At 39.5% G+C, this 25,348-nt stretch overlaps 1 protein-coding gene across 1 annotated transcript in view; it reads right to left on the bottom strand.

Moving 5' to 3' along the window:
• Positions 1 to 25,348, bottom strand: part of LOC122814071 (cytospin-B-like) — an 804,690-nt gene that overhangs the window by 410,326 nt on the left and 369,016 nt on the right. The window contains exon 7 of the mRNA XM_044086684.1: positions 3,739 to 3,908. Coding sequence (XP_043942619.1) covers positions 3,739 to 3,908 — 170 coding nt within the window. The remainder of the gene's footprint in view (positions 1 to 3,738; positions 3,909 to 25,348) is intronic.

The following is a 25,348-nucleotide window of genomic DNA, read 5'->3' as shown; positions in this document are numbered from 1 at the left end:
TGTTTTTATCTATTCATTTATTAATAATGCAAGGTCAGACTGAGAACCATTAACTTAGTACAATATGTTTTTATCTATTTATTTATTAATAATACAAGGTCAGACTGAGAACCCTTAACTTATTATAATATGTTTTTATCTATTTATTTATTAATAATACAAGGTCAGACTGAGAATCCTTAACTTATTACAATATGTTTTTATCTATTTATTTATTAATAATACAAGGTCAGACTGAGAACCCTTAACTTATTACAATATGTTTTTATCTATTTATTTATTAATAATACAAGGTCAGACTGAGAACCCTTAACTTATTACAATATGTTTTTATCTATTTATTTATTAATAATACAAGGTCAGACTGAGAACCCTTAACTTATTACAATATGTTTTTATCTATTTATTTACTTTCCATTTCTTTACTGGGTTAGTCCGACTGGGCACAAGGTGACCGTTTTCAGCAGAGGCCCCGGGAGAAAAGGTCCAGATTCATAGTAAATAAATATAAAAATAATAAAAAATTATATAAACATAGCTATTTTGTACAAAGAGCATAGAACATATAAAATAAGTAAAATCAGAGTTTTATAAATGGTGCAGCATACGGTTGTTAGAATATTGAGAAACAATTAAACAAGGTATTATACAACACATATACAATTGCTTGAACATAAATTCAAAAAGAAGTTTCCATAGATAAACAGGGTCATAAACTAGAAAACATACCTATAAAGGTGGCCTAAACACCTGGTTCGCAGTACTATGCACTAAGTGAAATTACACAGTACGCCTGTGATCTAGGGATGTTGAAAGTCAGGAACAGGTGAAATTAGTCTGGCCCTGTACAGGAATATATCCAAGTTTTGAATAGGAGATCTTTTAGTAGGGATTTGAAAGTATGTTTACTATTCAGACATTAATGTCAGAGGGTAGAGAGTTCCAGGCCTTAGCAACTGCATAGGAATAAAGAAATTGGCCTGAGCTATGTAAGCAATTGGTAACAGTCAGTAGGGCAGTATTGGAAGATCTTAGTTGACACACAGTATTATGGAAGGTGAGCAGACCAGAGAGGGCAGGGATTTTGTTTGGTTGGTATAGCAGTTGATGGGTCAGGAGAAGTTGATTGTATTTTAGTAGGTTAGTAAGTTCTAACCATCCTAGTTGTCTTAGGGAGAGGCAATGGTGAGAACAAAACTTAGCACTGGTTGCAAATTTTGAGATATTATTGTAGCAGGTAGACAGTTTCAGAAGGTCAGATTTGTTTAGGTTAGTTAGAATTGGGGAAGCGTATAGTAAGGTAAACAGTAGATGGGTACGAGAGATAGTGATTCGGGATTCCTGTGTGAGGAAGCTCTTGCAGCAGTAGGGTGAACCTTGTTTTTTTATGAACTTTGGCAATTGTAAGTGCTATGGTTGTTGAATTTTAGATTTTCTTCAATAGTTACACCTAACAGTTTGGCTTGAGTTACTGGTGTGATAAGGGTATTGTTGGAAGACGTTATTGAGAATGGCGAGGTAGGGGTGAAAGTTATGGATGGGTAGAAGATCATGAGTTTGGTCTTAGATGGGTTTAGTATGAGTTGGGAGGAATTTAGCCATTTTTCTATAGTAGTAAAGGCTTCCTTGGTTCTATCTTGGAGAAATTGTAGAGAGGTGCCTGAGAAAATAAGGGTTGTGTCATCAGCATACTGCACTATATTAGTTTGTTGGGTAGCCGAGGGGAGGTTATTGGTAAAGATGGAAAATAGTAAGGGATCAAGAATGGATCCTTGTGGAACACCTTGTCCCACTGGGAGGAGAGGGGAGAGAGAGAGTTATGCCATTTAACAGCTTGTTGCAGGAGGGACAGATCATTTTTAAACCATAGTAGAGAAGAGTTATCAAGACTGAGCTCAGAGGGAGTCGATAGTAATTTGCAGTGGGATACCATGTCAAATGCCTTTGACAGGTCTAAGAAGACAACAGATGCTAAGTTACCAAGATTTCTTTGTTGGCTGACGTGGTCAGTAAAGGATGTAAGAGCAGAGGTGTTACTATGGTTTGGTCGAAATCCATGCTGGGAATTTGCTAGCAGGTTATATTGAAGAAGATGATTCAGTAGTTGGGTATGTGCACAGTCTTCTAAGATTTTTGATAGGGGAGATAATATAGCTATGGACGATAATTACTCAGTTCTGTTGAGGAACCACCTTTGTGTAGGGGGACAACATAAGAAATTTTCCAGAGAGAGGAGACAGTGTGTTCAGGTATGGATTTATTGACAAGTATGGAGATAGGATATGTGATGGCAGAAGCATCAATCCTGAGGTAATAAGCGGGGAGTTTATCAGCAGCGAGAGTGGTGGGTTTCAATTTGGCAAGGTGTTTACAAATTAGGTCAGCTGGAACTGGTTTAAGAGAGAATTGGGTGTTGGTCTTATGGTGACAGTTTTGTATTTTGGGGGTATTTGTAGTATTAGTAGTAGGGAAATTGTTGAATAATGTTTTGATGGAGGAGGTGAAATAGTTATTAAACTGGGTGTCGATATCATTGTTATCACCTTCAATGTTAGGGTTTGGGGAGGTGATTTTGCCTGGTTGGAGAATGTGGTTGATTGCAGACCAGAATTTTTGTGGATTGTTGTAGTGAGTTTTTTGTAGCTGGATATAATAACTTTTTTTTTGTCATTACGTATTTGTTTTTTTGCTTTGTTTCTGAGTTCTAGGAAGTATTGTCATTTTGTACTTGTTTTGTTGGTAGGCCAGGTTACCCAAGCTATGTCTCGTTGTTTGAGTAGGGATCTTGTGTCCTTTGAGATCTAGGGGGCTGGGTTGGTTTTAGTACAAATTATACATTGCAGGGCCATAAGATTAAGGATACCTAAGAAGGTAGTATTAAAGTACTCCACGACTTCATCTAATGGTAGAGTTTTAAGAGGTGACCAATTTATTTTTTTAAGGTGTTGATGCATTGGTCTGGTAGGAAATGTTTGGAACTACAGATAGAAAGTAGGATGGGGGGTTTTATGGGGTTTGTGTGCTGTCTTAGTATGAATGTGGGTAGGTGATTACTGAGGGAGTTGGGTAACGTACCAGATATAGTGGCAGATGAAGGCTTGTTGGTTAGGATCCAGACAGATGTGTGCATCTTGGAAGTTTGACGTGTCTATTGATCAGTGTCATTAATGAATAATGCCCTCAGAATCCTTCTGATGGGATGGCGCAGGGCATTGTCCAGTCTGGACATATATGTGCCTCATTACTTACTGCTTCATTTTCTTACCACACTGAAGCCATTTGCTGTCCATTTTTAAATCCCCACTACTACTGTTCAAATTAATGTGGCACTCTGGCAACTTGACTTATGATAGTATTATATCAGATGCCACATTCCTGAAAAAGTCTTGTAATGTCTTAGTTACTAATTTAAACAATGAAATGACACATGACTAAAATATTTGCTTTATACTGTCCTTGAGCCAATGTTGGTTAGTAACTGATAAATATCTGCTTCCCTGACTAACGTTTTAGTTGGATAAGGAGGTGCTCTTGTACTGACACCAAACTAGTCCACTCTACCCCAGGTGGAGACAATTTGCTGCACCTTGCTACTTATTGTTTAAGAAATGGATACCTAACAGCATGCCCTTGTGTACCAACTTACCTTCCCTTTATTATTCCTCCTCTTCAAATTTAACAAAATGAAGCAGAACATCAGTGTTTAAACATATAACTCTACCATGCTTAAGTCCTTACCCTTTCATTTGTACCACTTCAGCTTTCAGTCTCTCATTCTCCTTTTCAACATCCCTCAGTTTTTCCCGTGCTGCGTGCAGCTGTTCCTCTGCCTCCATCTTGAAGTCATCCGCCACTGCCACAGCTGTCTGTAGGTCGGCTTGAAACTGTCGCCATTCCTCTGCATCTGCCTGAAAGGTATAGTGCTGGTCAGGAATGTCTGCGGTTTTCACTGAATTAATACAATACTCTGTTATTCATCCTTTCCACAAGTGTGTCTCTGCCCAGTGCCATCTTTTGATAATTGTTACTTACAGTAACTTGCTTTATTTGTTTATATTTATTTAATTATTCATACATTTATTTTAATTTATTAACATCACTGGTGCTTGATAACTATTACTACAATACAATGCATTGGCACTTTCCTTGTGTTATCTTTCACATCTAGTAAGTCGGAAGGTTTATTGTGGCAAACTTGTGCTCTGCACAACATAAAGAACAGACTCAACACTTTTGCAATGTATTTACAACTCTGACATCTCATTTGGCTTATATATCAGTACATTTCCAGCAACTAAAATCTGAGAAGAGTTCATGAGTCAGCTGATACAGAAAGTGTGGATCACCAAAACTTGTAGCATGAATTGCAATTTTGGGATGTCAAAAAAACACACACTTACAATCTAATTCTCTGTAGTAGGCTATTTCTTTGTGCCACAAACATAAGCTTGCAGCCTAATTGAAGTCCTAGCACACTGCTATTTTCTAATAGAAAAAATCTAACCTTTTCCTCGGTTTCAGTTTATAGATTTTTGTTGTGTTTCGTGTAGATATCTGCCCTTGAAATTCTGACATCTAACATCCTAATGATCTTGTGTGTTACACTTTATAAAAATAGTCTTCTTTTTTAAATGTTTACCAGTAGCATTAATGAATGCATAGAGCAGCAGACAAAGGTTTAGGGCACTCCCTTACGTGTTACAACACTGATCACGTAATCCTGACAAACGTTTAGGGCACTCCCTAACTTGTTACAACACTGATCATGTAATCCTGACAAAAGTTTAGGGCACTCACTTATGTGTTACAACACTGATCATGTAATCCTGACAATAGTGTAGGGCACTCACTTACGTGTTACAACACTGATCATGTAATCCTGACAAAAGTTTAGGGCACTCACTTACGTGTTACAACATTGATCATGTAATCCTGACAATAGTTTAGGGCACTCACTTACGTGTTACAACACTGATCATGTAATCCTGACATAAGTTTAGGGCACTCGCTTATGTGTTACAATACTGATCATGAAATCCTGACAATAGTTTAGGGCACTCTCTAACTTGTTACAACACTGATCATGTAATCCTGACAATAGTTTAGGGCACTCACTTATGTGTTACAACACTGATCATGTAATCCTGACAATAGTTGAGGGCACTCACTTATGTGTTACAACATTGATCATGTAATCCTGACAATAGTTTAGGGCACTCACTAACTTGCTACAACACTGATCATGTAATCCTGACAAAAGTTTAGGGTACTCACTTACGTGTTACAACATTGATCATGTAATCCTGACAAAAGTTTAGGGCACTCACTAACTTGTTACAACACTGATCATGTAATCCTGACAAAAGTTTAGTGCACTCACTAACTTGTTACAACACTGATCATGTAATCCTGACAATAGTTTAGGGCACTCACTTACGTGTTACAACACTGATCATGTAATCCTGACAATAGTTTAGGGCACTCACTTATGTGTTACAACACTGATCATGTAATCCTGACAAAAGTAGGGCACTCACTAACTTGTTACAACACTGATCATGTAATCCTGACAAAAGTTTAGGGCACTCACTAACTTGTTACAACACTGATCATGTAATCCTGACAAAAGTTTAGGGCACTCACTAACTTGTTACAACACTGATCATGTAATCCTAACAAAAGTTTAGGGAACTCACTAACTTGTTACAACAAATCATGTAATCCTGACTAAAGTTTAGGACACTCTCTAACTTGTTAGAACACATTTCATGTAATCCTGACAAAAGTTTAGGGCACTCTCTTACGTGTTACAACACTCATAATGTAATCCTGACAAAAAAGTTTAGGGCACTCTCTTACGTGTTACAACACTGATCATGTAATTCAGACAAAGGTTTAGGGCACTCTCTAACTTGTTACAACACTGATCATGTAATCCTGACAAACGTTTAGGGCACTCACTAACATGTTACAACAAATCATGTAATCCTGACAAAAGTTTAGGGCACTCTCTAACTTGTTACAACACTGATCATGTAATCCTGACAAAAGTTTAGGGCACTCACGTATGTGTTACAACACTGATCATGTAATCCTGACAAAAGTTTAGGGCACTCTCTAACTTGTTACAACACTGATCATGTAATCCTGACAAAATTTTAGGGCACTCACTTATGTGTTACAACACTAATCATGTAATCCTGACAAAAGTTTAGGGCACTCTCTAACTTGTTACAACATTGATCATGTAATCCTGACAGACTTTTAGGGCACTCACTTACGTGTTACAACACTGATCATGTAACCCTGACAAAAGTTTAGGGCACTCACTAACTTGTTACAACAAATCATGTAATCCTGACAAAAGTTTAGGGCACTCACTAACTTGTTACAACACTGATCATGTAATCTTGAAAAAAGTTTAGGGCATTCACTAACTTGTTACAAAACTGATCATGTAAGCCTGACAAATGCTTAGGGCACTCACTTACATATTACAACATTGATCATGTAATCCTGACAAAAGTTTAGGGCACTCTCTAGCTTGTTACAACACTGATCATGTAATCCTGACAAAAGTTTAGGGCACTCTGTAACTTGTTACAACACTGATCATGTAATCCTGACAAAAGTTTAGGGCACTCACTAACTTGTTACAACACTGATCATGTCATCCTGACAAAAGTTTAGGGCACTCCCTAACTTGTTACAACACTGATCATGTAATCCTGACAAACGTTTAGGGCACTCTCTTACTTGTTACAACACAGATCATGTAATCCTGACAAAAGTTTAGGGAACTCACTAACTTGTTACAACAAATCATGTAATCTTGACAAAAGTTTAGGGAACTCTCTAACTTGTTACAACACTGATCATGTAATCCTGACAAATGTTTAGGGCACTCACTAACTTGTTACAACACTGATCACGTAATCCTGACAAAAGTTTAGGGCACTCACTAACTTGTTACAACACTGATCATGTAATCCTGACAAAAGTTTAGGGCACTCTCTTACGTGTTACAGCACTGATCATGTAATCCTGACAAACGTTTATGGCACTCTCTAACTTGTTACAACACTGATCATGTAATCCTGACAAAAGTTTAGGGCACTCTTTTACGTGTTACAACACTGATCATGTAGTCCTGACAAAAGTTTAGGGCACTCACTAATTTGTTACAACAAATCATGTAATCCTGACAAAAGTTCAGGGCACTCTCTAACTTGTTACAACACTGATCATGTAATCCTGACAAATATTTAGGACACTCACTAACTTGTTACAACACTGATCATGTAATCCTGACAAAAGTTTAGGGCACTCACTAACTTGTTACAACACTGATCTTGTAATCCTGACAAAAGTTTAGGGCAATCTCTAACTTGTTACAACACTGATCATGTAATCCTGACAAATGTTTAGGGTACTCACTTACGTGTTACAACATTGATCATGTAATCCTGACAAAAGTTTAGGGCACTCCCTAACTTGTTACAACACTGATCATGTAATCCTGACAAAAGTTTAGGGCACTCTCTAACTTGTTACAACACTGATCATGTAATCCTGACAAAAGTTTAAGGCACTCACTAACTTGTTACAACAAATCATGTAATCTTGACAAAAGTTTAGGGCACTCTCTAACTTGTTACAACACTGATCATGTAATCCTGACAAAACTTTAGGGCACTCTCTTATGTGTTACAACACTGATCATGTAATCCTAACAAAAGTTTAGGGCACTCTCTTAAGTGTTACAACACTGATCATGTAGTCCTGACAAACGTTTAGGGCACTCACTAATTTGTTACAACAAATCAAGTAATCCTGACAAAAGTTCAGGGCACTCTCTAACTTGTTACAACACTGATCATGTAATCCTGAAAAAAGTTTATGGCACTCACTAACTTGTTACAACACTGAAAATGTAATCCTGAAAAACGTTTAGGGCACTCACTAACTTGTTACAACACTGATCATGTAATCCTGACAAAAGTTTAGGGCACTCACTAACTTGTTACAACACTGATCATGTAATCCTGACAAAAGTTTAGGGCACACTCTAACTTGTTACAACAAATCATCTAATCTTAACAAAAGTTTAGGGCACTCTCTAACCTTTTACGACACTGATCATGTAATCCTGACAAAAGTTTGGGGCACTCACTAACTTGTTACAACACTGATCATGTAATCCTGACAAAAGTTTAGGGCACTCACTAACTTGTTACAACACTGATCATGTAATCCTGACAAATGTTTAGGGCACTCACTAACTTGTTACAACACTGATCATGTAATCCTAACAAAAGTTTAGGGAACTCACTAACTTGTTACAACAAATCATGTAATCCTGACAAAAGTTTAGGACACTCTCTAACTTGTTACAACACTGATCATGTAATCCTGACAAAAGTTTAGGGCACTCACTAACTTGTTACAACACTGATCATGTAATCCTGACAAAATTTTAGGGCACTCACTAACTTGTTACAACACTGATCATGTAATCCTGACAAAAGTTTAGGGCACTCACTAACTTGTTACAACATTGATCATGTAATCCTGACAAAAGTTTAGGGCACTCTCTAACTTGTTACAACACTGATCATGTAATCCTGACAAAAGTTTAGGGCACTCACTAACTTGTTACAACACTGATTATGTAATCCTGACAAAAGTTTAGGGCACTCACTAACTTGTTACAACACTGATCATGTAATCCTAACAAACGTTTAGGGAACTCACTAACTTGTTACAACAAATCATGTAATCCTGACAAAAGTTTAGGACACTCTCTAACTTGTTACAACACAGATCATGTAATCCTGACAAAAGTTTAGGGCACTCTCTTATGTGTTACAACACTGATCATGTAATCCTGACAAAGGTTTAGGGCACTCTCTAACTTGTTACCACACTGATCATGTAATCCTGAGCAAAGTTTAGGGCACTCTCTTACGTGTTACAACACTGATCATGTAATCCTGACAAAAGTTTAGGGCACTCACTTACGTGTTACAACACTAATCATGTAATCCTGACAAAAGTTTAGGACACTCTCTAACTTGTTACAACACTGATCATGTAATCCTGACAAAAGTTTATGGCACTCTCTTATGTGTTACAACACTGATCATGTAATCTTGACAAAGGTTTAGGGCACTCTCTTACGTGTTACAACACTGATCATGTAATCCTGACAAAGGTTTAGGGCACTCTCTAACTTGTTACAACACTGACATGTAATCCTGACAAAAGTTTAGGGCACTCACTAACATGTTACAACAAATCATGTAATCCTGACAAAAGTTTAGGGCACTCTCTAACTTGTTACAACACTGATCATGTAATCCTGACAAAAGTTTAGGGAACTCACTAACTTGTTACAACACTGATCATGTAATCCTGACAAAAGTTTAGGGCACTCACTAACTTGTTACAACACTGATCATGTAATCCTTACAAAAGTTTAGGGCACTCTCTAACTTGTTACAACACTGATCATGTAATCCTGAAAATGTTTAGGGCACTCTCTAACTTGTTACAACAAATCATGTAATCCTGACAAAAGTTTAGGGCACTCACTTATGTGTTACAACACTGATCATGTAATCCTGACAAAAGTTTAGGGCACTCACTTACGTGTTACAACACTGATCATGTAATCCTGACAAATATTTAGGACACTCACTAACTTTTTACAACACTGATCATGTAATCCTGACAAAAGTTTAGGGCACTCGCTAATTTGTTACAACACTGATCTTGTAATCCTGACAAAAGTTTAGGGCACTCTCTAACTTGTTACAACACTGATCATGTAATCCTGACAAATGTTTAGGGCACTCTCTAACTTGTTACAACACTGATCATGTAATCCTGACAAACGTTTAGGGTACTCACTTACGTGTTACAACATTGATCATGTAATCCTGACAAAAATTTAGGGCACTCCCTAACTTGTTACAACACTGATCATGTAATCCTGACAGAAGTTTAGGGCACTCTCTAACTTGTTACAACACTGATCATGTAATCCTGACAAAAGTTTAAGGCACTCTCTTACGTGTTACAACACTGATCATGTAATCCTGACAAAAGTTTAGGGCACTCACTAACTTGTTACAACAAATCATGTAATCTTGACAAAAGTTTAGGGCACTCTCTAACTTGTTGCAACACTGATCATGTAATCCTGACAAAACTTTAGGGCACTCTCTTACATGTTACAACACTGATCATGTAATCCTGACAAAAGTTTAGGGCACTCTCTTAAGTGTTACAACACTGATCATGTAGTCCTGACAAACATTTAGGGCACTCACTAATTTGTTACAACAAATCATGTAATCCTGACAAAAGTTCAGGGCACTCTCTAACTTGTTACAACACTGATCATGTAATCCTGACAAAAGTTTAGGGCACTCACTAACTTGTTACAACACTGATCATGTAATCCTGACAAAAGTTTAGGGCACTCTCTAACTTGTTACAACACTGATCATGTAATCCTGACAAATGTTTAGGGCACTCTCTAACTTGTTAAAACACTGATCATGTAGTCCTGACAAAAGTTTAGGGCACTCACTAATTTGTTACAACAAATCATGTAATCCTGACAAAAGTTCAGGGCACTCTCTAACTTGTTACAACATTGATCATGTAATCCTGACAAAAGTTTAGGGCACTCCCTAACTTGTTACAACACTGATCATGTAATCCTGACAAAAGTTTAGGGCACTGACTAATTTGTTACAACAAATCATGTAATCCTGACAAAAGTTTAGGGCACTCACTAACTTGTTACAACACTGATCATGTAATCCTGACAAAAGTTTAGGGCACTCACTAAATTGCTGCAACACTGATCATATAATCCTGACAAAAGTTTAGGGCACTCACTTACATGTTACAACACTGATCATGTAATCCTGTCAAAGGTTTAGGTCACTCTCTAACTTGCTACAACATTGATCATGTAATCCTGACAAAAGTTTAGGGCACTCTCTAACTTGTTACAACACTGATCATGTAATCCTGACAAAAATTTAAGGCACTCTCTAACTTGTTACAACATTGATCATGTAATCCTGACAAAAGTTTAGGGCACTCTCTAACTTGTTACAACATTGATCATGTAATCCTGACAAATGTTTAGGGCACTGACTTATGTGTTACAATATTGAAAATGTAATCCTGACAAAAGTTTAGGGCACTCACTAACTTGTTACAACACTGATCATGTAATCCTGACAAACGTTTAGGGCACTCTCTAACTTGTTACAACACTGATAATGTAATCCTGACAAAAGTTTATGGCACTCTCTTACGTGTTACAACACTGATCATGTAATCCTGACAAAAGTTTAGGGCACTCACTAACTTGTTACAACAAATCATGTAATCTTGACAAAAGTTTAGGGAACTCTCTAACTTGTTACAACACTGATCATGTAATCCTGTCAAAAGTTTAAGGCACTCACTAACTTGTTACAACACTGATCATGAAATCCTGACAAAAGTTTAGGGCACTCACTAACTTGTTACAACTCTGATCATGTAATCCTGACAAAAGTTTAGGGCACTCTCTTACGTGTTACAGCACTGATCATGTAATCCTGACAAAAGTTTAGGGCACTCTCTAACTTGTTACAACACTGATCATGTAATCCTGACAAAAGTTTAGGGCACTTTTTTACGTGTTACAACACTGATCATGTAATCCTGACAAAGGTTTAGGGCACTCTCTTAAGTGTTACAACACTGATCATGTAGTCCTGACAAATGTTTAGGGCACTCACTAATTTGTTACAACAAATCATGTAATCCTGACAAAAGTTCAGGGCACTCTCTAACTTGTTACAACACTGATCATGTAATCCTGACAAATATTTAGGACACTCACTAACTTGTTACAACACTGATCATGTAATCTTGACAAAAGTTTAGGGCACTCACTAACTTGTTACAACACTGATCTTGTAATCCTGACAAAAGTTTAGGGCAGTCTCTAACTTGTTACAACACTGATCATGTAATCCTGACAAATGTTTAGGGCACTCTCTAACTTGTTACAACACTGATCATGTAATCCTGACAAACGTTTAGGGTACTCACGTGTTACAACATTGATCATGTAATCCTGACAAAAGTTTAGGGCACTCCCTAACTTGTTACAACACAGATCATGTAATCCTGACAAAAGTTTAGGGCACTCTCTAACTTGTTACAACACTGATCATGTAATCCTGACAAAAGTTTAAGGCACTCTCTTAAGTGTTACAACACTGATCATGTAATCCTGACAAAAGTTTAGGGCACTCACTAACTTGTTACAACAAATCATGTAATCTTGACAAAAGTTTAGGGGTCTCTCTAACTTGTTACAACACTGATCATGTAATCCTGACAAAACTTTAGGGCACTCTCTTACGTGTTACAACACTGATCATGTAATCCTGACAAAAGTTTAGGGCACTCTCTTAAGTGTTACAACACTGATCATGTAGTCCTGACAAACGTTTAGGGCACTCACTAATTTGTTACAACAAATCATGTAATCCTGACAAAAGTTCAGGGCACTCTCTAACTTGTTACAACACTGATCATGTAATCCTGACAAAAGTTTAGGGCACTCACTAACTTGTTACAACACTGATCATGTAATCCTGACAAAAGTTTAGGGCACTCACTAACTTGTTACAAAACTGATCATGTAATCCTGACAAAAGTTTAGGGCACTCTCTAACTTGTTGCAACACTGATCATGTAATCCTGATAAATGTTTAGAGCACTCTCTAACTTGTTACAACACTGATCATGTAATCCTGATAAACGTTTAGGGCACTCACTTACGTGTTACAACATTGATCATGTAATCCTGACAAAAGTTTAGGGCACTCCCTAACTTGTTACAGCACTGATCATGTAATCCTGACAAAAGTTTAGGGCACTGACTAATTTGTTACAACAAATCATGTAATCCTGACAAAAGTTTAGGGCACTCACTAACTTGTTACCACACTGATCATGTAATCCTGACAAAAGTTTAGGGCACTCTCTAACTTGTTACAACACTGATCATGTAATCCTGACAAAAGTTTAGGGCACTCACTAACTTGCTACAACACTGATCATGTAATCCTGACAAAAGTTTAGGGCACTCACTTATGTTTTACAACACTGATCATGTAATCCTGTCAAAGGTTTAGGGCACTCTCTAACTTGCTACAACATTGATCATGTAATCCTGACAAAAGTTTAGGGCACTCTCTAACTTGTTACAACACTGATCATGTAATCCTGACAAAAGTTTAAGGCACTCTCTAACTTGTTACAACATTGATCATGTAATCCTGACAAACCTTTAGGGCACTCTCTATCTTGTTACAACATTGATCATGCAATCCTGACAAAAGTTTTGGGCACTCTCTAACTTGTTACAACACTGATCATGTAATCCTGACAAAAGTTTAGGGCACTCTCTAACTTTGTACAGCACTGATCATGTAATCCTGACAAAAGTTTAAGGCACTCTCTAACTTTTTACAGCATTGATCATGTAATCCTGACAAAAGTTTAGGGCACTCACTAACTTGTTACAACACTGATCATGTAATCCTGAGAAAAGATTAGGGTACTCTCTAACTTGCTGTTTTACTCATGTAACCTTTTTATAAAACACTTTTAAAAGCTGTAATTTCTGCCTGTAAATTTTTGTCAGAGTTCAGAAAGGCACACGCTCAGTGTGTAACAGCAGTGTTATACTGAAGTCAGAAGCATTGACCCCACAGTATGCTTTGCAGAAGCAAAGAATAACAAGGTAACAAGCTTCACTAGCGGAACAACAACTGCAATAAATGCAGTATAAAACATCCCACAAACATACACACTATCCATATATTTCTTCCAATGTAATTTCTTAAGTAACCATGACAGATCAAACCAGCTTTTGCTGGCCATATTTCCACTCTGCTCACAACTTCTGGCTAAGGCAGCCCTTGTACATTTATTCCATAGCTTTCACCACTGTGCTTCACAGACTAAGTCCACTGAATAATCTGCTGACCAGAATAAGGCAGTACCACTGCTCTGTTACTTGCTTAGTTCCATGTTACTGTTCTTGGTAAGTTTGTTGCCAGTAGTACCCCAAATGATGTGGATACTCTACAAAAGGGCCTTACAGAAACAAATGCTTGGTGCCAGAGCCATGGGCTCAAGCTCAATGCCAAGAAATGTATAGTTATCCCCTTTGGGAAAAAACATGTATCCATGAATTACCATATAGGTGGCAGTACGCTAAACACCGAAAGTGTGATAGGAGACTTAGGGACACAGGTGGACAGTGGTCTCACCTTCGATAACCACATCACCACAACAGTCAGGAAATCCTTCTATGTGGCACACCTCATCACTAAGGGCTTTTCATCCAGAAAAAAGGAGGTCATTGTCCCACTGTACTCATTCCTCATTAGACCCATTATAGAATACAACGCCCCGTTTAGTATGTACCTCTCAAGACATCTGCAACAACTGGAAAGGCCGCATAAATACCTCACTAAAAGAATCACAGGCCTAAAGCAGATGCCCTATGCTGACCGCCTTAAAAAAACTCCAGCTATACTCTGTCGCATATCGTCTACTCAGAGGCAATCTCTGCTTAACATACAAGGCCATGTCAAACCCAGAGCTGTTGGACATGCTACACTTAAAGAAATCCCAATCACTCAGAGCCACATGCTCCAGGGATCTAAACCTTGTCATCACAATAAACAAAACATGCTGGAGGGATAGGTTCCTGAACCAGAGACTCCCCAGACTCTGGAATAGATTGCCCATACATGTCAAGCAGAGTGCCTCTCTGGCCCTCTTCAAAAGGAACCTTGATGATTGGATAGGAGAAAGGAAATTCACCCCGGGGATCATGTCAGTTGCCCTGCTAGACAGGGGTCCAGGGAAGTAAATAGTGTGGGAAGAAATAGCCAGGGAATTGTTATGGCTAGGCTTGTATAGGCCCTAGGGCTGATAGCCTAGTACCAACCTATGAACACTGTGTGACATCATGTACAATGAGATTACTGACACACTGCATGAGATATATGCAGTGTGACCACTGACACACTGCATAATATAATGTACAGTGAGACCACTGACACACTGCATGATATAATGTACAGTGAGACCACTCACACACTGAATAACATCATGTACAGTGAGACCACTCACACACTGTGTGACATCATGTACAATGAGACCACTGCCACACTGCATAACATCATGTACAATGTGACCACTGACACACTGCATGATATAATGTACAGTAAGACCACTGACGCACTGCATGATATAATGTACAGTGAGACCACTCACACACTGCATAACATCATGTACAGTGAGACCACTCACACACTGTGTGTCATCATGTATGATGTGACCACTGACACACTGCATGATTTAATGTACAGTGAGACCACTCGCACACAGCATAACATCATGTATAGTGAGACCACTCACACATTGTATGACATCATGTACAGTGAGACCACTCACACACTGCATAATATCATGTATAGTGAGACCACTCACACACTGTGTGACATAATGTATGAGACCACTCACACACTGCATAACATCATGTACAGTGAGACCACTCACACACTGTATGACATCAGGTACAGTGAGACCACTCAAACACTGTGTGACATCATGCACAATGAGACCACTGACACACTGCATGGCATCATGTACAATGTGACCACTGACACACTGTATTATATAATGTACAGTAAGACCACTGACACACTGCATGATATAATGTACAGTGAGACCACTCACACACTGCATAACATCATGTACAGTGAGACCACTCACACACTGTGTGACATCATGTTCAAAATGATGTGAAAATTACTGAACCTACACACATTGCTAACATACTGGCTGACAGGTTCAGTGCAAACTTCTCCCCCCCTCCCCCCCAAAAGGAGAGATATCTATTCCAGAGGATTGTAGCCCCCCAAACATCTCCAACGCCCAGGTGAGAACTGCCCTCACTAAGGCAAAAAACACAGCATCCATGGGAGCGGATGGTGTCCCCGGCTGTGTGCTTCATGAACTCAACGAGGAATTAAACCCACAGTTAGGACAGCTGTTTAATCTTAGCCGCACCTCAGGATACGTACCCAAGGAGTGGCGACTGTGGTCCCACTTCATAAGGGCGGTGCCTCCACAGACCCTGGAAATTACCGCCCCATTAGCTTGACAAGCCTTATCTGCAAAGCCATGGAGAGGATCATAATGGAACTCATAAATAAAGACATAGGGAACTTGCAGACTTTGGATCCAACCCAGTTTGGCTTTGTCAAAGGCAGATCCTGCCTCTTAAACTTGGTTGACTTTTCGAGACAGTCACCAAGGCCATTGATGAGGGAAAGGCAGTCCATACAGCCTACCTCGACCTGGCAAAGGCGTTCGACACAATACCCCACTCAGGTATCATCGAAAAACTCATCAGCTTGAATGTAAACCCATACATCACAAGATGGGTTGCAAACTGGCTAAGTGACAGAACCCACAGGGTCAGAGTTGCTGGAGCCATGTCAGACTCAAAGCCTGTCACAAGTGGTGTCCCACAGGGCTCAGTCCTGGGTCCACTCTTGTTCGGCATCTACTTTTCTGAAGTACAAGCAAACACAGGAGGGTTATGGCTGACAAAGTTTGCAGATGACTGCAAACTGGGCGCCATAGTCGAAAACACATCTGACACAGATATCCTCTAGAAGGGCCTCACAGAAACGGATAACTGGTGCCAGAGCCATGGCCTGAAGTTAAACGCCAAAAAATGCATAGTCATACCCTTTGGGAAAAACAAGGTTACCCCTAGCTACCATATAGGTGGCAATCCACTGAGCACAGAAAAAGTAATCAGGGATCTGGGGACCCAAGTTGACAGTAGCCTTTCGTTTGACACTCATGTTGCTAAAGTAGTTAGGAAAACCTTCTATATCGCCCACCTGATCATGAAGGGATTCACATCTAGATCAAGGGAGGTCATCGTCCCCCTGTACTCATCACTCATTAGACCTATGATTGAGTACAATGCCCCGTTCGGAATGTATCTGACCAGACACCTGCTGCAGCTTGAAAGGCCCCAAAGGTTCCTCACCAAAAGGATAAAGGGTCTCAAAAATATGTCTTATGCTGCCCGACTGAAAGAACTCCAGCTCTATTCAGTCTCATACCGCTTGCTCAGAGGTGACCTGTGCCTGACATATAAGGCCATGTCAAACCCAGATTTGATGAATATGCTTCACCTCAAAAAATCTAGATCCCTCAGAACCACAAGGGCGGGAGACTTAAACCTTGACACGGTTATAAATAGAACGTGCTGGAGGGACAGATTCATCACCCAGAGACTCCCTATGCTGTGGAACAAAATCCCGGTACATGTGAGGCAGAGCACCTCGCTGGCCTTGTTCAAGAGGAATCTTGACCAATGGATGGGAGATCGCAGATATACCCCAGGGATTACTTAAGTGTCACTGCTTGACAGAGGCACATAAAAATGATAGGCATAGTTTTTATTCAAACTAAAGGGGTGGCGAAAGCCACATAACTATGGGCTAGGCTTATAAATGCCCTTGGGCAGATAGCCTAGTATGAACCTATGAACCTATGAACCTATGTGACCACTGACACACTCCATGATATAATGTACAGTGAGACCACTCGCACACAGCATAACATCATGTATAGTGAGACCACTCACACATTGTATGACATCATTTTAAGTGAGACCACTCACACACCGCATAATATCATGTATAGTGAGACCACTCACACACTGTGTGACATAATGTACAATGAGACCACTCACACACTGCATAACATCATGTACAGTGAGACCACTCACACACTGTATGACATCAGGTACAGTGAGACCACTCAGACACTGTGTGACATCATGTACAATGAGACTATTGACACACTGCATGATATAATGTACAGTGAGACCACTCACACACTGCATAACATCATGTACAGTGAGATCACTCACACACTGTATGACATCAGGTACAGTGAGACCACTCAGACACTGTGTGACATCATGTACCATGAGATTGCTGACACAATGCATGATATAATGTACAGTGAGACCACTCACACACTGTATGACATCAGGTACAGTGAGACCACTCAGACACTGTGTGACATCATGTACCATGAGATTGCTGACACAATGCATGATATAATATACAGTGAGACCACTCACACACTGCATAACATCATGTACAGTGGGACTACTCACACATTGCATAACATCATGTACAGTGAGACCACTCACACACTGTATGACATCAGGTACAGTGAGACCACTCAGACACTGCATGACATGTACAGTGAGACCCCCTCATACATTGCATGACATCATGTACAATGTGATCACTCACACAGTGCAGCTTGCTCTTCCTGTCCTAACTTACAGTTTTGGAGTGATTGCTTGGCCCCCAAAGGTGTTGGATAGTTTGCACTAGTAAACAAGAAGATTGTTTCATGTTCATCAAATGATTTATAAAAATAAGTGCAATTAAGACAAGAAGTGTTGCTGCTAGAAGATATAGAAGAGGGAACAGATCAACAAAAATACTAAGAAAGATAGACATAATAAAAGCAATGTGCAGTATTAGAACGACCTGGATCTGTCATGCAGTATCACAAATAACAAACTTAAAATCTCAGCACAGGTAGAAAAACTTAGAAAATACGTAGATAAATACAAAGGAAAAGTACAAAATAAGCAATTTATTGATGACCCAAAAAAGTTTTGCAAAGAATTGGGAAACAAGGAAAAAGTAATTGAAAGACCACCAAAGCAATAGATACATTTTGGAGAAGCATTTATGAAGATCCTGTGGAACATAACAAAGATGCTAAATGGATAGACGAAGTAAAAGAAATAATAAGATGTTTAAAAGTACAGGATATGAAATGGGATGAAGTAACAGCCAGAAAGATTGAAACAAAGTTAAGAAAAGCCTCTAATTAGAAAACCCTAGGCTTAGATGCAGTACCTAACTTCTGGTTAAAAGTATTAACATCTTTGCACAAGGATTTAGCCATGAGTAAGAAGTATTTATATGCATACCCTGAACAGACACCAACCTGGCTAACAACATGAAAAACAATGCTCCTACTTAAGAGTGAACCTGCAAGCTCCCCTAAAAATTATAGACCGATAACTTGCCTTCTGATGACATATAAACCATACACTGGAATTGATGCTGACAGAGTTTATAGTCATTTAGAAGAAAACTTAATTATGTCAATAGAACAAAAAGGCAACAAAAAAGCCATATGGAACAAAGGATCATTTGTTGTTAAATAAAGTCATAATGAAGAACTGTAAAAAGGGGAAGAATCTAAGTGTGGCATGGATTGAATACAAATAAGCATTCGATAGTATCCCACATTCATGGATAAGTGGGTGCTTAAAAATGTATAAGATACACCCTACACTGATCAATTATATTACAGTGACCATGAAACAGTGGCAAACCACTTTGCAATTAAGCCATGATAAAGGACAAATTACTATTCCAGGGATAAAAATTCAATGGTGGCTATTCCAGGGTGACTCTGTGTCACTGCTGCTATTCTGTCTTGCCCTTAACCCATAAACTGTCTACTTAACAGCTTAGGCTATGGCTATAATTTGACTCCTAGAAAACAAGAGTATAAAGACCTCTCATCTTTTCTTTGTTGATGATTTAAAACTGTAAAGCTCATCAGATGAGGAACTGAAACCACAACTGCAAGTTGTAAAAACGTTTTCAGATGATATAAGAATGTCATTTGGTCTTGATAAATGTGCAAAAGTAACCTTCAAAGCAGGAAAACTGCAGCATCAAGAAAACATCAGTTTGGGACAAGAATTTGATATAAAAGAACTTGAGCAAGAGGGAGTGTATAAATATTTGGGAATTGATGAAGGGTCAACAATAAAACATGAGCAAATGTAAACAAACTTAGTGAGGAATATTTTAGATGATTTAAATTAATCCTGAAAACAGTGTTGACATCTAGGAATAAAATTCAGGCTATAAACCAGTTTGCTCTTCCTGTCCTAACTGGGTCTATATTAGAACCTCAAAGCATCAGTTCTCCCAACACCTAGTGGTCGACCTGTAAACAGTGAAAGCTGAAAACCGCTAACGGCCACTTTGTGAATTTTTTCACATTTTATTAGGGTTTGAAAGTTTGTCTGTTCACCGGCCAAGCAAGTTTTTCCCAATGGTTGATCCATAAAAAGCAAAAACTAAAAACTGCAAACGGCCACCTCTGTGAATTTTTTCACATTTTATTAGAGTTTGAAAGTTTATTTGTCTGTTCACCGGCCAAGCAAATTTTTTCCCTGTGAAAAAATTCACAGAATTGGCTGTTCACGGTTTTCAACTTTTGCTGTTTACGGGTCGACGTTTCGGTATTTAGAGAGCTGACACTTTGAGGTTCTAATATAGATCCCCTAACTTACAGTTTTGGAGTGATTGATTGGCCCCAAAATGTACTGGATAGATTAGACAGGAAAACAAGAAAGATGCTTCATGCTCACCAAATGATCTATAAAAATCAATGCATCCCAAGATTATATATTCCCCGCTCTGAAGGAGGTATGAGCCTCCTTGAAATTGATTACATGCATAGATCTGCAGTTGTGGGACTGCACACATATCTGCTGACCTCACAAGAACCAAACATAGTGAAAGTTTTGAAACATGAGGAGAATAAATCTAAGATGACTTCCCTTCTTAGTCTAGCACAAGCATATTGGCATCAAGCAGGAATGGAAATCAAACCATAAGTGGATAAAAAACAGGCAGCAACTGAATGTGCCAAAAAACAAAAGAAAGAATATAAGGTGAAGGACCAGATGTGAAGGCAAGAAATGTGAAAAAATCATAAATATAGTTGCAAGTATAGAAAACGTCTGGAAGAACCTCATGTTGATCTGGATTGAATGCAGGAATGGTTAAGGAGAGATGAATTCAAACCAAGAGATGAAAGATTAATATTGGTGGCCCAAGATAGTGGACTATGTACACGTTGGTTTACAAAGTCCATTGACCATGTGGGAGAAACAGACAAATGTATGTTTTGTAAAACAGAATTGGAAACAGTCGCATGCCTTGTTGCTGTTTGTGACATATTAATGGCAGAATGACTGTATACTGAAAGGCATAATAATGTGGCAAGACTGTTGCACTGGGGATTGTGCAAAAACTATGGTACTGAAGTGGCTGAAAAACACTGGAAACATGAGCCACAAAGCATTATAGAAAATTATGAAGTCTACATCACATGGGATCACCCATTATCAACAGTTCAAAAAAATAGATAAGATATATTTGTCGATGAAAAGAATACAGAAGTAGCACTGATCATTGAAATTACCACACCCAGTGACTACAGTGTCTTGCGTACAGAGAGGCACAAAGTCATAAAATATCAGTATTTGCAGGCAGAAACAACAGCAATGTGGAAGAAAGATACCCAGACAGTTACAATAGTAGTATGAGCAACGGGTTTTATAAAAAAAGAATCTACAAGTGTATTTAGATATGTTACCAATACATGTAACTCCATATGAATTGCAGAAGGAGTCATTATTGGGCACATTGCGGCTGCTACAAAGAGCACTTCTGGCTGACATCAAAGATTGAAACAATACTAATTTCATGAACTTTTATCATACTTTGACTTAAGAATGATGTAAGCGATGTAAATCACCCAAGGCAAGCTTCAAAAGAAAAATTGCCAAGGACTCCAAAGATAACCACAAGGCATTCTTTAGTTATGTCAAGAATCTAAGTGGCATTGCTCAGATCTGCTTGGAGTTAGTGCAGAAAGGCACAAAATACACTGAACCAACCGATATCACCAACATCCTGGCAGAAAGGTTCAGTGCAAACTTCACCCCCCTCACCCCCAAAAGGGCCCATAACCATACCAGAAGAATGTAGAGCCCCTGAAATCAGAAGCACTCAGGTTAAAACAGCCCTCTTTAAAGCCAAAAACACAGCATCAATGGGACCGGATGGTGTCCCAGGCTGCGTCCTACATGAGCTCAAAGACAAACTAACCCCCTCACCTAAACACACTGTTCAAACACAGCCTCTCCACAGGCTACATACCCATAGAGCAGCGCACAGCAATGGTTATTCCACTCCACAAAGATGGAGCCACAACAGATCCTGGGAACTATCGCCCTATAAGCCTGACTAGCTTGGTCTTCAAGGCTATGGAGTGCATCATACTGGAACTCATTAACAGAGACATTGGGAACCTCCAAACACTGGACCCTACCCAGTTCGGTTTTGTTAAGGGCAGATCATGCCTTCTAAACCCAGTGGACTTCTTTGAGACAGTTACAAAGGCTATAGACGAGGGAAAGGTGGTACACACAGCCTACCTAGACCTCGCAAAGGCCTTCAACACCATTCCCCATTCTGGTATTATAGACAAGCTCACCAGCCTGAACATAAACCCCTACGTCACAAGATGGGTTGCCAACTGGCTCACAGACAGAACCCACATGGTGAGATTTATGGGAGCTAGGTCCGACTCTAAACCACTTACAAGTAGCATTCCCCAGGGCTCAGTCCTAGGACCCCTCCAGTTCACCATATACTTCTCAGAGGTACAGGCAAGCACAGGAGGACTATGGCTGACCAAGTTCACAGATGACTACAAACTAGGGGCTATAATTGACTCTCCGGCTGACACAGACATCCTCCAAAAGGGTCTCACTGAGATGGATACCTGGTGTCAAAATCATGACCTCAAGCTAAATGCAAAAAAGTGCATAGTCATCCCCTTTGGAAAAAACAAAGTACCCTCAAACTACTACATAGGTGGAAGTCCCCTAAATACGGAAAATGTAATAAGGGATCTGGGGACCCAAGTAGATAGTAATCTCTCCTTTGATAATCACATTGCCAAAGTGGTTAGAAAATCCTTCTATGTGGCCCACCTAATCACAAAAGGGTTCACACCCAGATCAAAAGGGGTCATTGTGCCCCTCTACTCATCACTCATCAGACCCATCATAGAGTACAACACCCCATTTGGGATATACCTTACAAGACACCTGCAAAAGCTGGAAATATCACAGAAGTACCTCACCAAGAGGATTACTGGCCTCAAACAAACAGACAGAGGGGTTGGGAGGGTGGCCTAATGGTTCAGGTGTTTGCCTTACAAACACAAGGTGCAGGGTTTGAGTCTCACAAGAGATAATTGGCTAGGCTTAAAATGGCACACAAAGGTAGTTAGCCTAGTACTAATCTATGAACCTATGAACCTATACAGCTCGACTGAAGAAACACCAGCTGTACTCGGTTGCATACCACCTACTCAGAGGTCATTGTCCCACTGTACTCATTCCTCATTAGACCCATTATAGAATACAATGCCCCGTTTAGTATGTACCTCTCAAGACATCTGCAACAACTGGAAAGGCCGCAGAAATACCTCACTAAAAGAATCACAGGCCTAAAGCAGATGCCCTATGCTGACCACCTTAAAAAAACTCCAGCTATACTCTGTCGCATATCGTCTACTCAGAGGCAATCTCTGCTTAACATACAAGGCCATGTCAAACCCAGAGCTGTTGGACATGCTACACTTAAAGAAATCCCAATCACTCAGAGCCACACGCTCCAGGGATCTAAACCTTGTCATCACAATAAACAAAACATGCTGGAGGGATAGGTTCCTGAACCAGAGACTCCCCAGACTCTGGAATAGATTGCCCATACATGTCAAGCAGAGTGCCTCTCTGGCCCTCTTCAAAAGGAACCTTGATGATTGGATAGGAGAAAGGAAATTCACCCCGGGGATCATGTCAGTTGCCCTGCTAGACAGGGGTCCAGGGAAGTAAATAGTGTGGGAAGAAATAGCCAGGGAATTGTTATGGCTAGGCTTGTATAGGCCCTAGGGCTGATAGCCTAGTACCAACCTATGAACACTGTGTGACATCATGTACAATGAGATTACTGACACACTGCATGAGATATATGCAATGTGACCACTGACACACTGCATAATATAATGTACAGTGAGACCACTGACACACTGCATGATATAATGTACAGTGAGACCACTCACACACTGAATAACATCATGTACAGTGAGACCACTCACACACTGTGTGACATCATGTACAATGAGACCACTGACACACTGCATGACATCATGTACAATGTGACCACTGACACACTGCATGATATAATGTACAGTAAGACCACTGACGCACTGCATGATATAATGTACAGTGAGACCACTCACACACTGCATAACATCATGTACAGTGAGTCCACTCACACACTGTGTGACATCATGTATGATGTGACCACTGACACACTGCATGATATAATGTACAGTGAGACCACTCGCACACAGCATAACATCATGTATAGTGAGACCACTCACACATTGTATAACATCATGTACAGTGAGACCACTCACACACTGCATAATATCATGTATAGTGAGACCACTCACACACTGTGTGACATAATGTATGAGACCACTCACACACTGCATAACATCATGTACAGTGAGACCACTCACACACTGTATGACATCAGGTACAGTGAGACCACTCAAACACTGTGTGACATCATGCACAATGAGACCACTGACACACTGCATGGCATCATGTATAATGTGACCACTGACACACTGCATGAGGTGATCTCTGCCTGACATACAAGGCCATGTCCAACCCAGAATTGATGGACATGCTCCACCTAAAGAAAACCATATTCCCTCGAGCCACATGCTCTAGGGATCTTATCCTCACCAGAAAAATAAATGGGATGTGCTGGAGGGATATATTCCTGTCCTAGAGACTTCCCATGCTTTGGAACAAGATTCCAATCTACATTAGGCAGAACTCCTCTCTAACACTCTTCAAGAGAAACCTTGATAAGTGGATGGGAAACAGAAAGTTTACCCCAGGGATCACTTCAGTATCTCTGCTGGACAGAGGCACAGGGAACTAATCTAAGGGGGCAGCAAAAGCCAACACATTCTGGCTAGGCTTATAAATGCCTTCAGGCAGATAGCCTAGTACCTACCTATGAACCTATGAACCTATACACAGTGAGACTGCATATACCACATTGTATAAGTCTCATAAATCTTATTAATCAAATGACAGTGTTAAGAGTTAAAGACCATCAAGGAACATAGATTCCACTAATTCAGGACTATAAACCAAACTTCTAACCTTGTTATCCAATTATTTCTTAAATAAGGTAACATTTAATCCTTACAGGAA

The sequence above is a fragment of the Protopterus annectens genome, chromosome 10.part0 (genome assembly GCF_019279795.1).
Source record: "Protopterus annectens isolate FY-2018-M chromosome 10.part0, PAN1.0, whole genome shotgun sequence".
Lineage (NCBI taxonomy): Eukaryota > Metazoa > Chordata > Ceratodontiformes > Protopteridae > Protopterus > Protopterus annectens.
The sequence above is the reverse complement of the archived record's forward strand: the minus strand, read 5'-3'. Positions and strand labels throughout refer to the sequence as shown.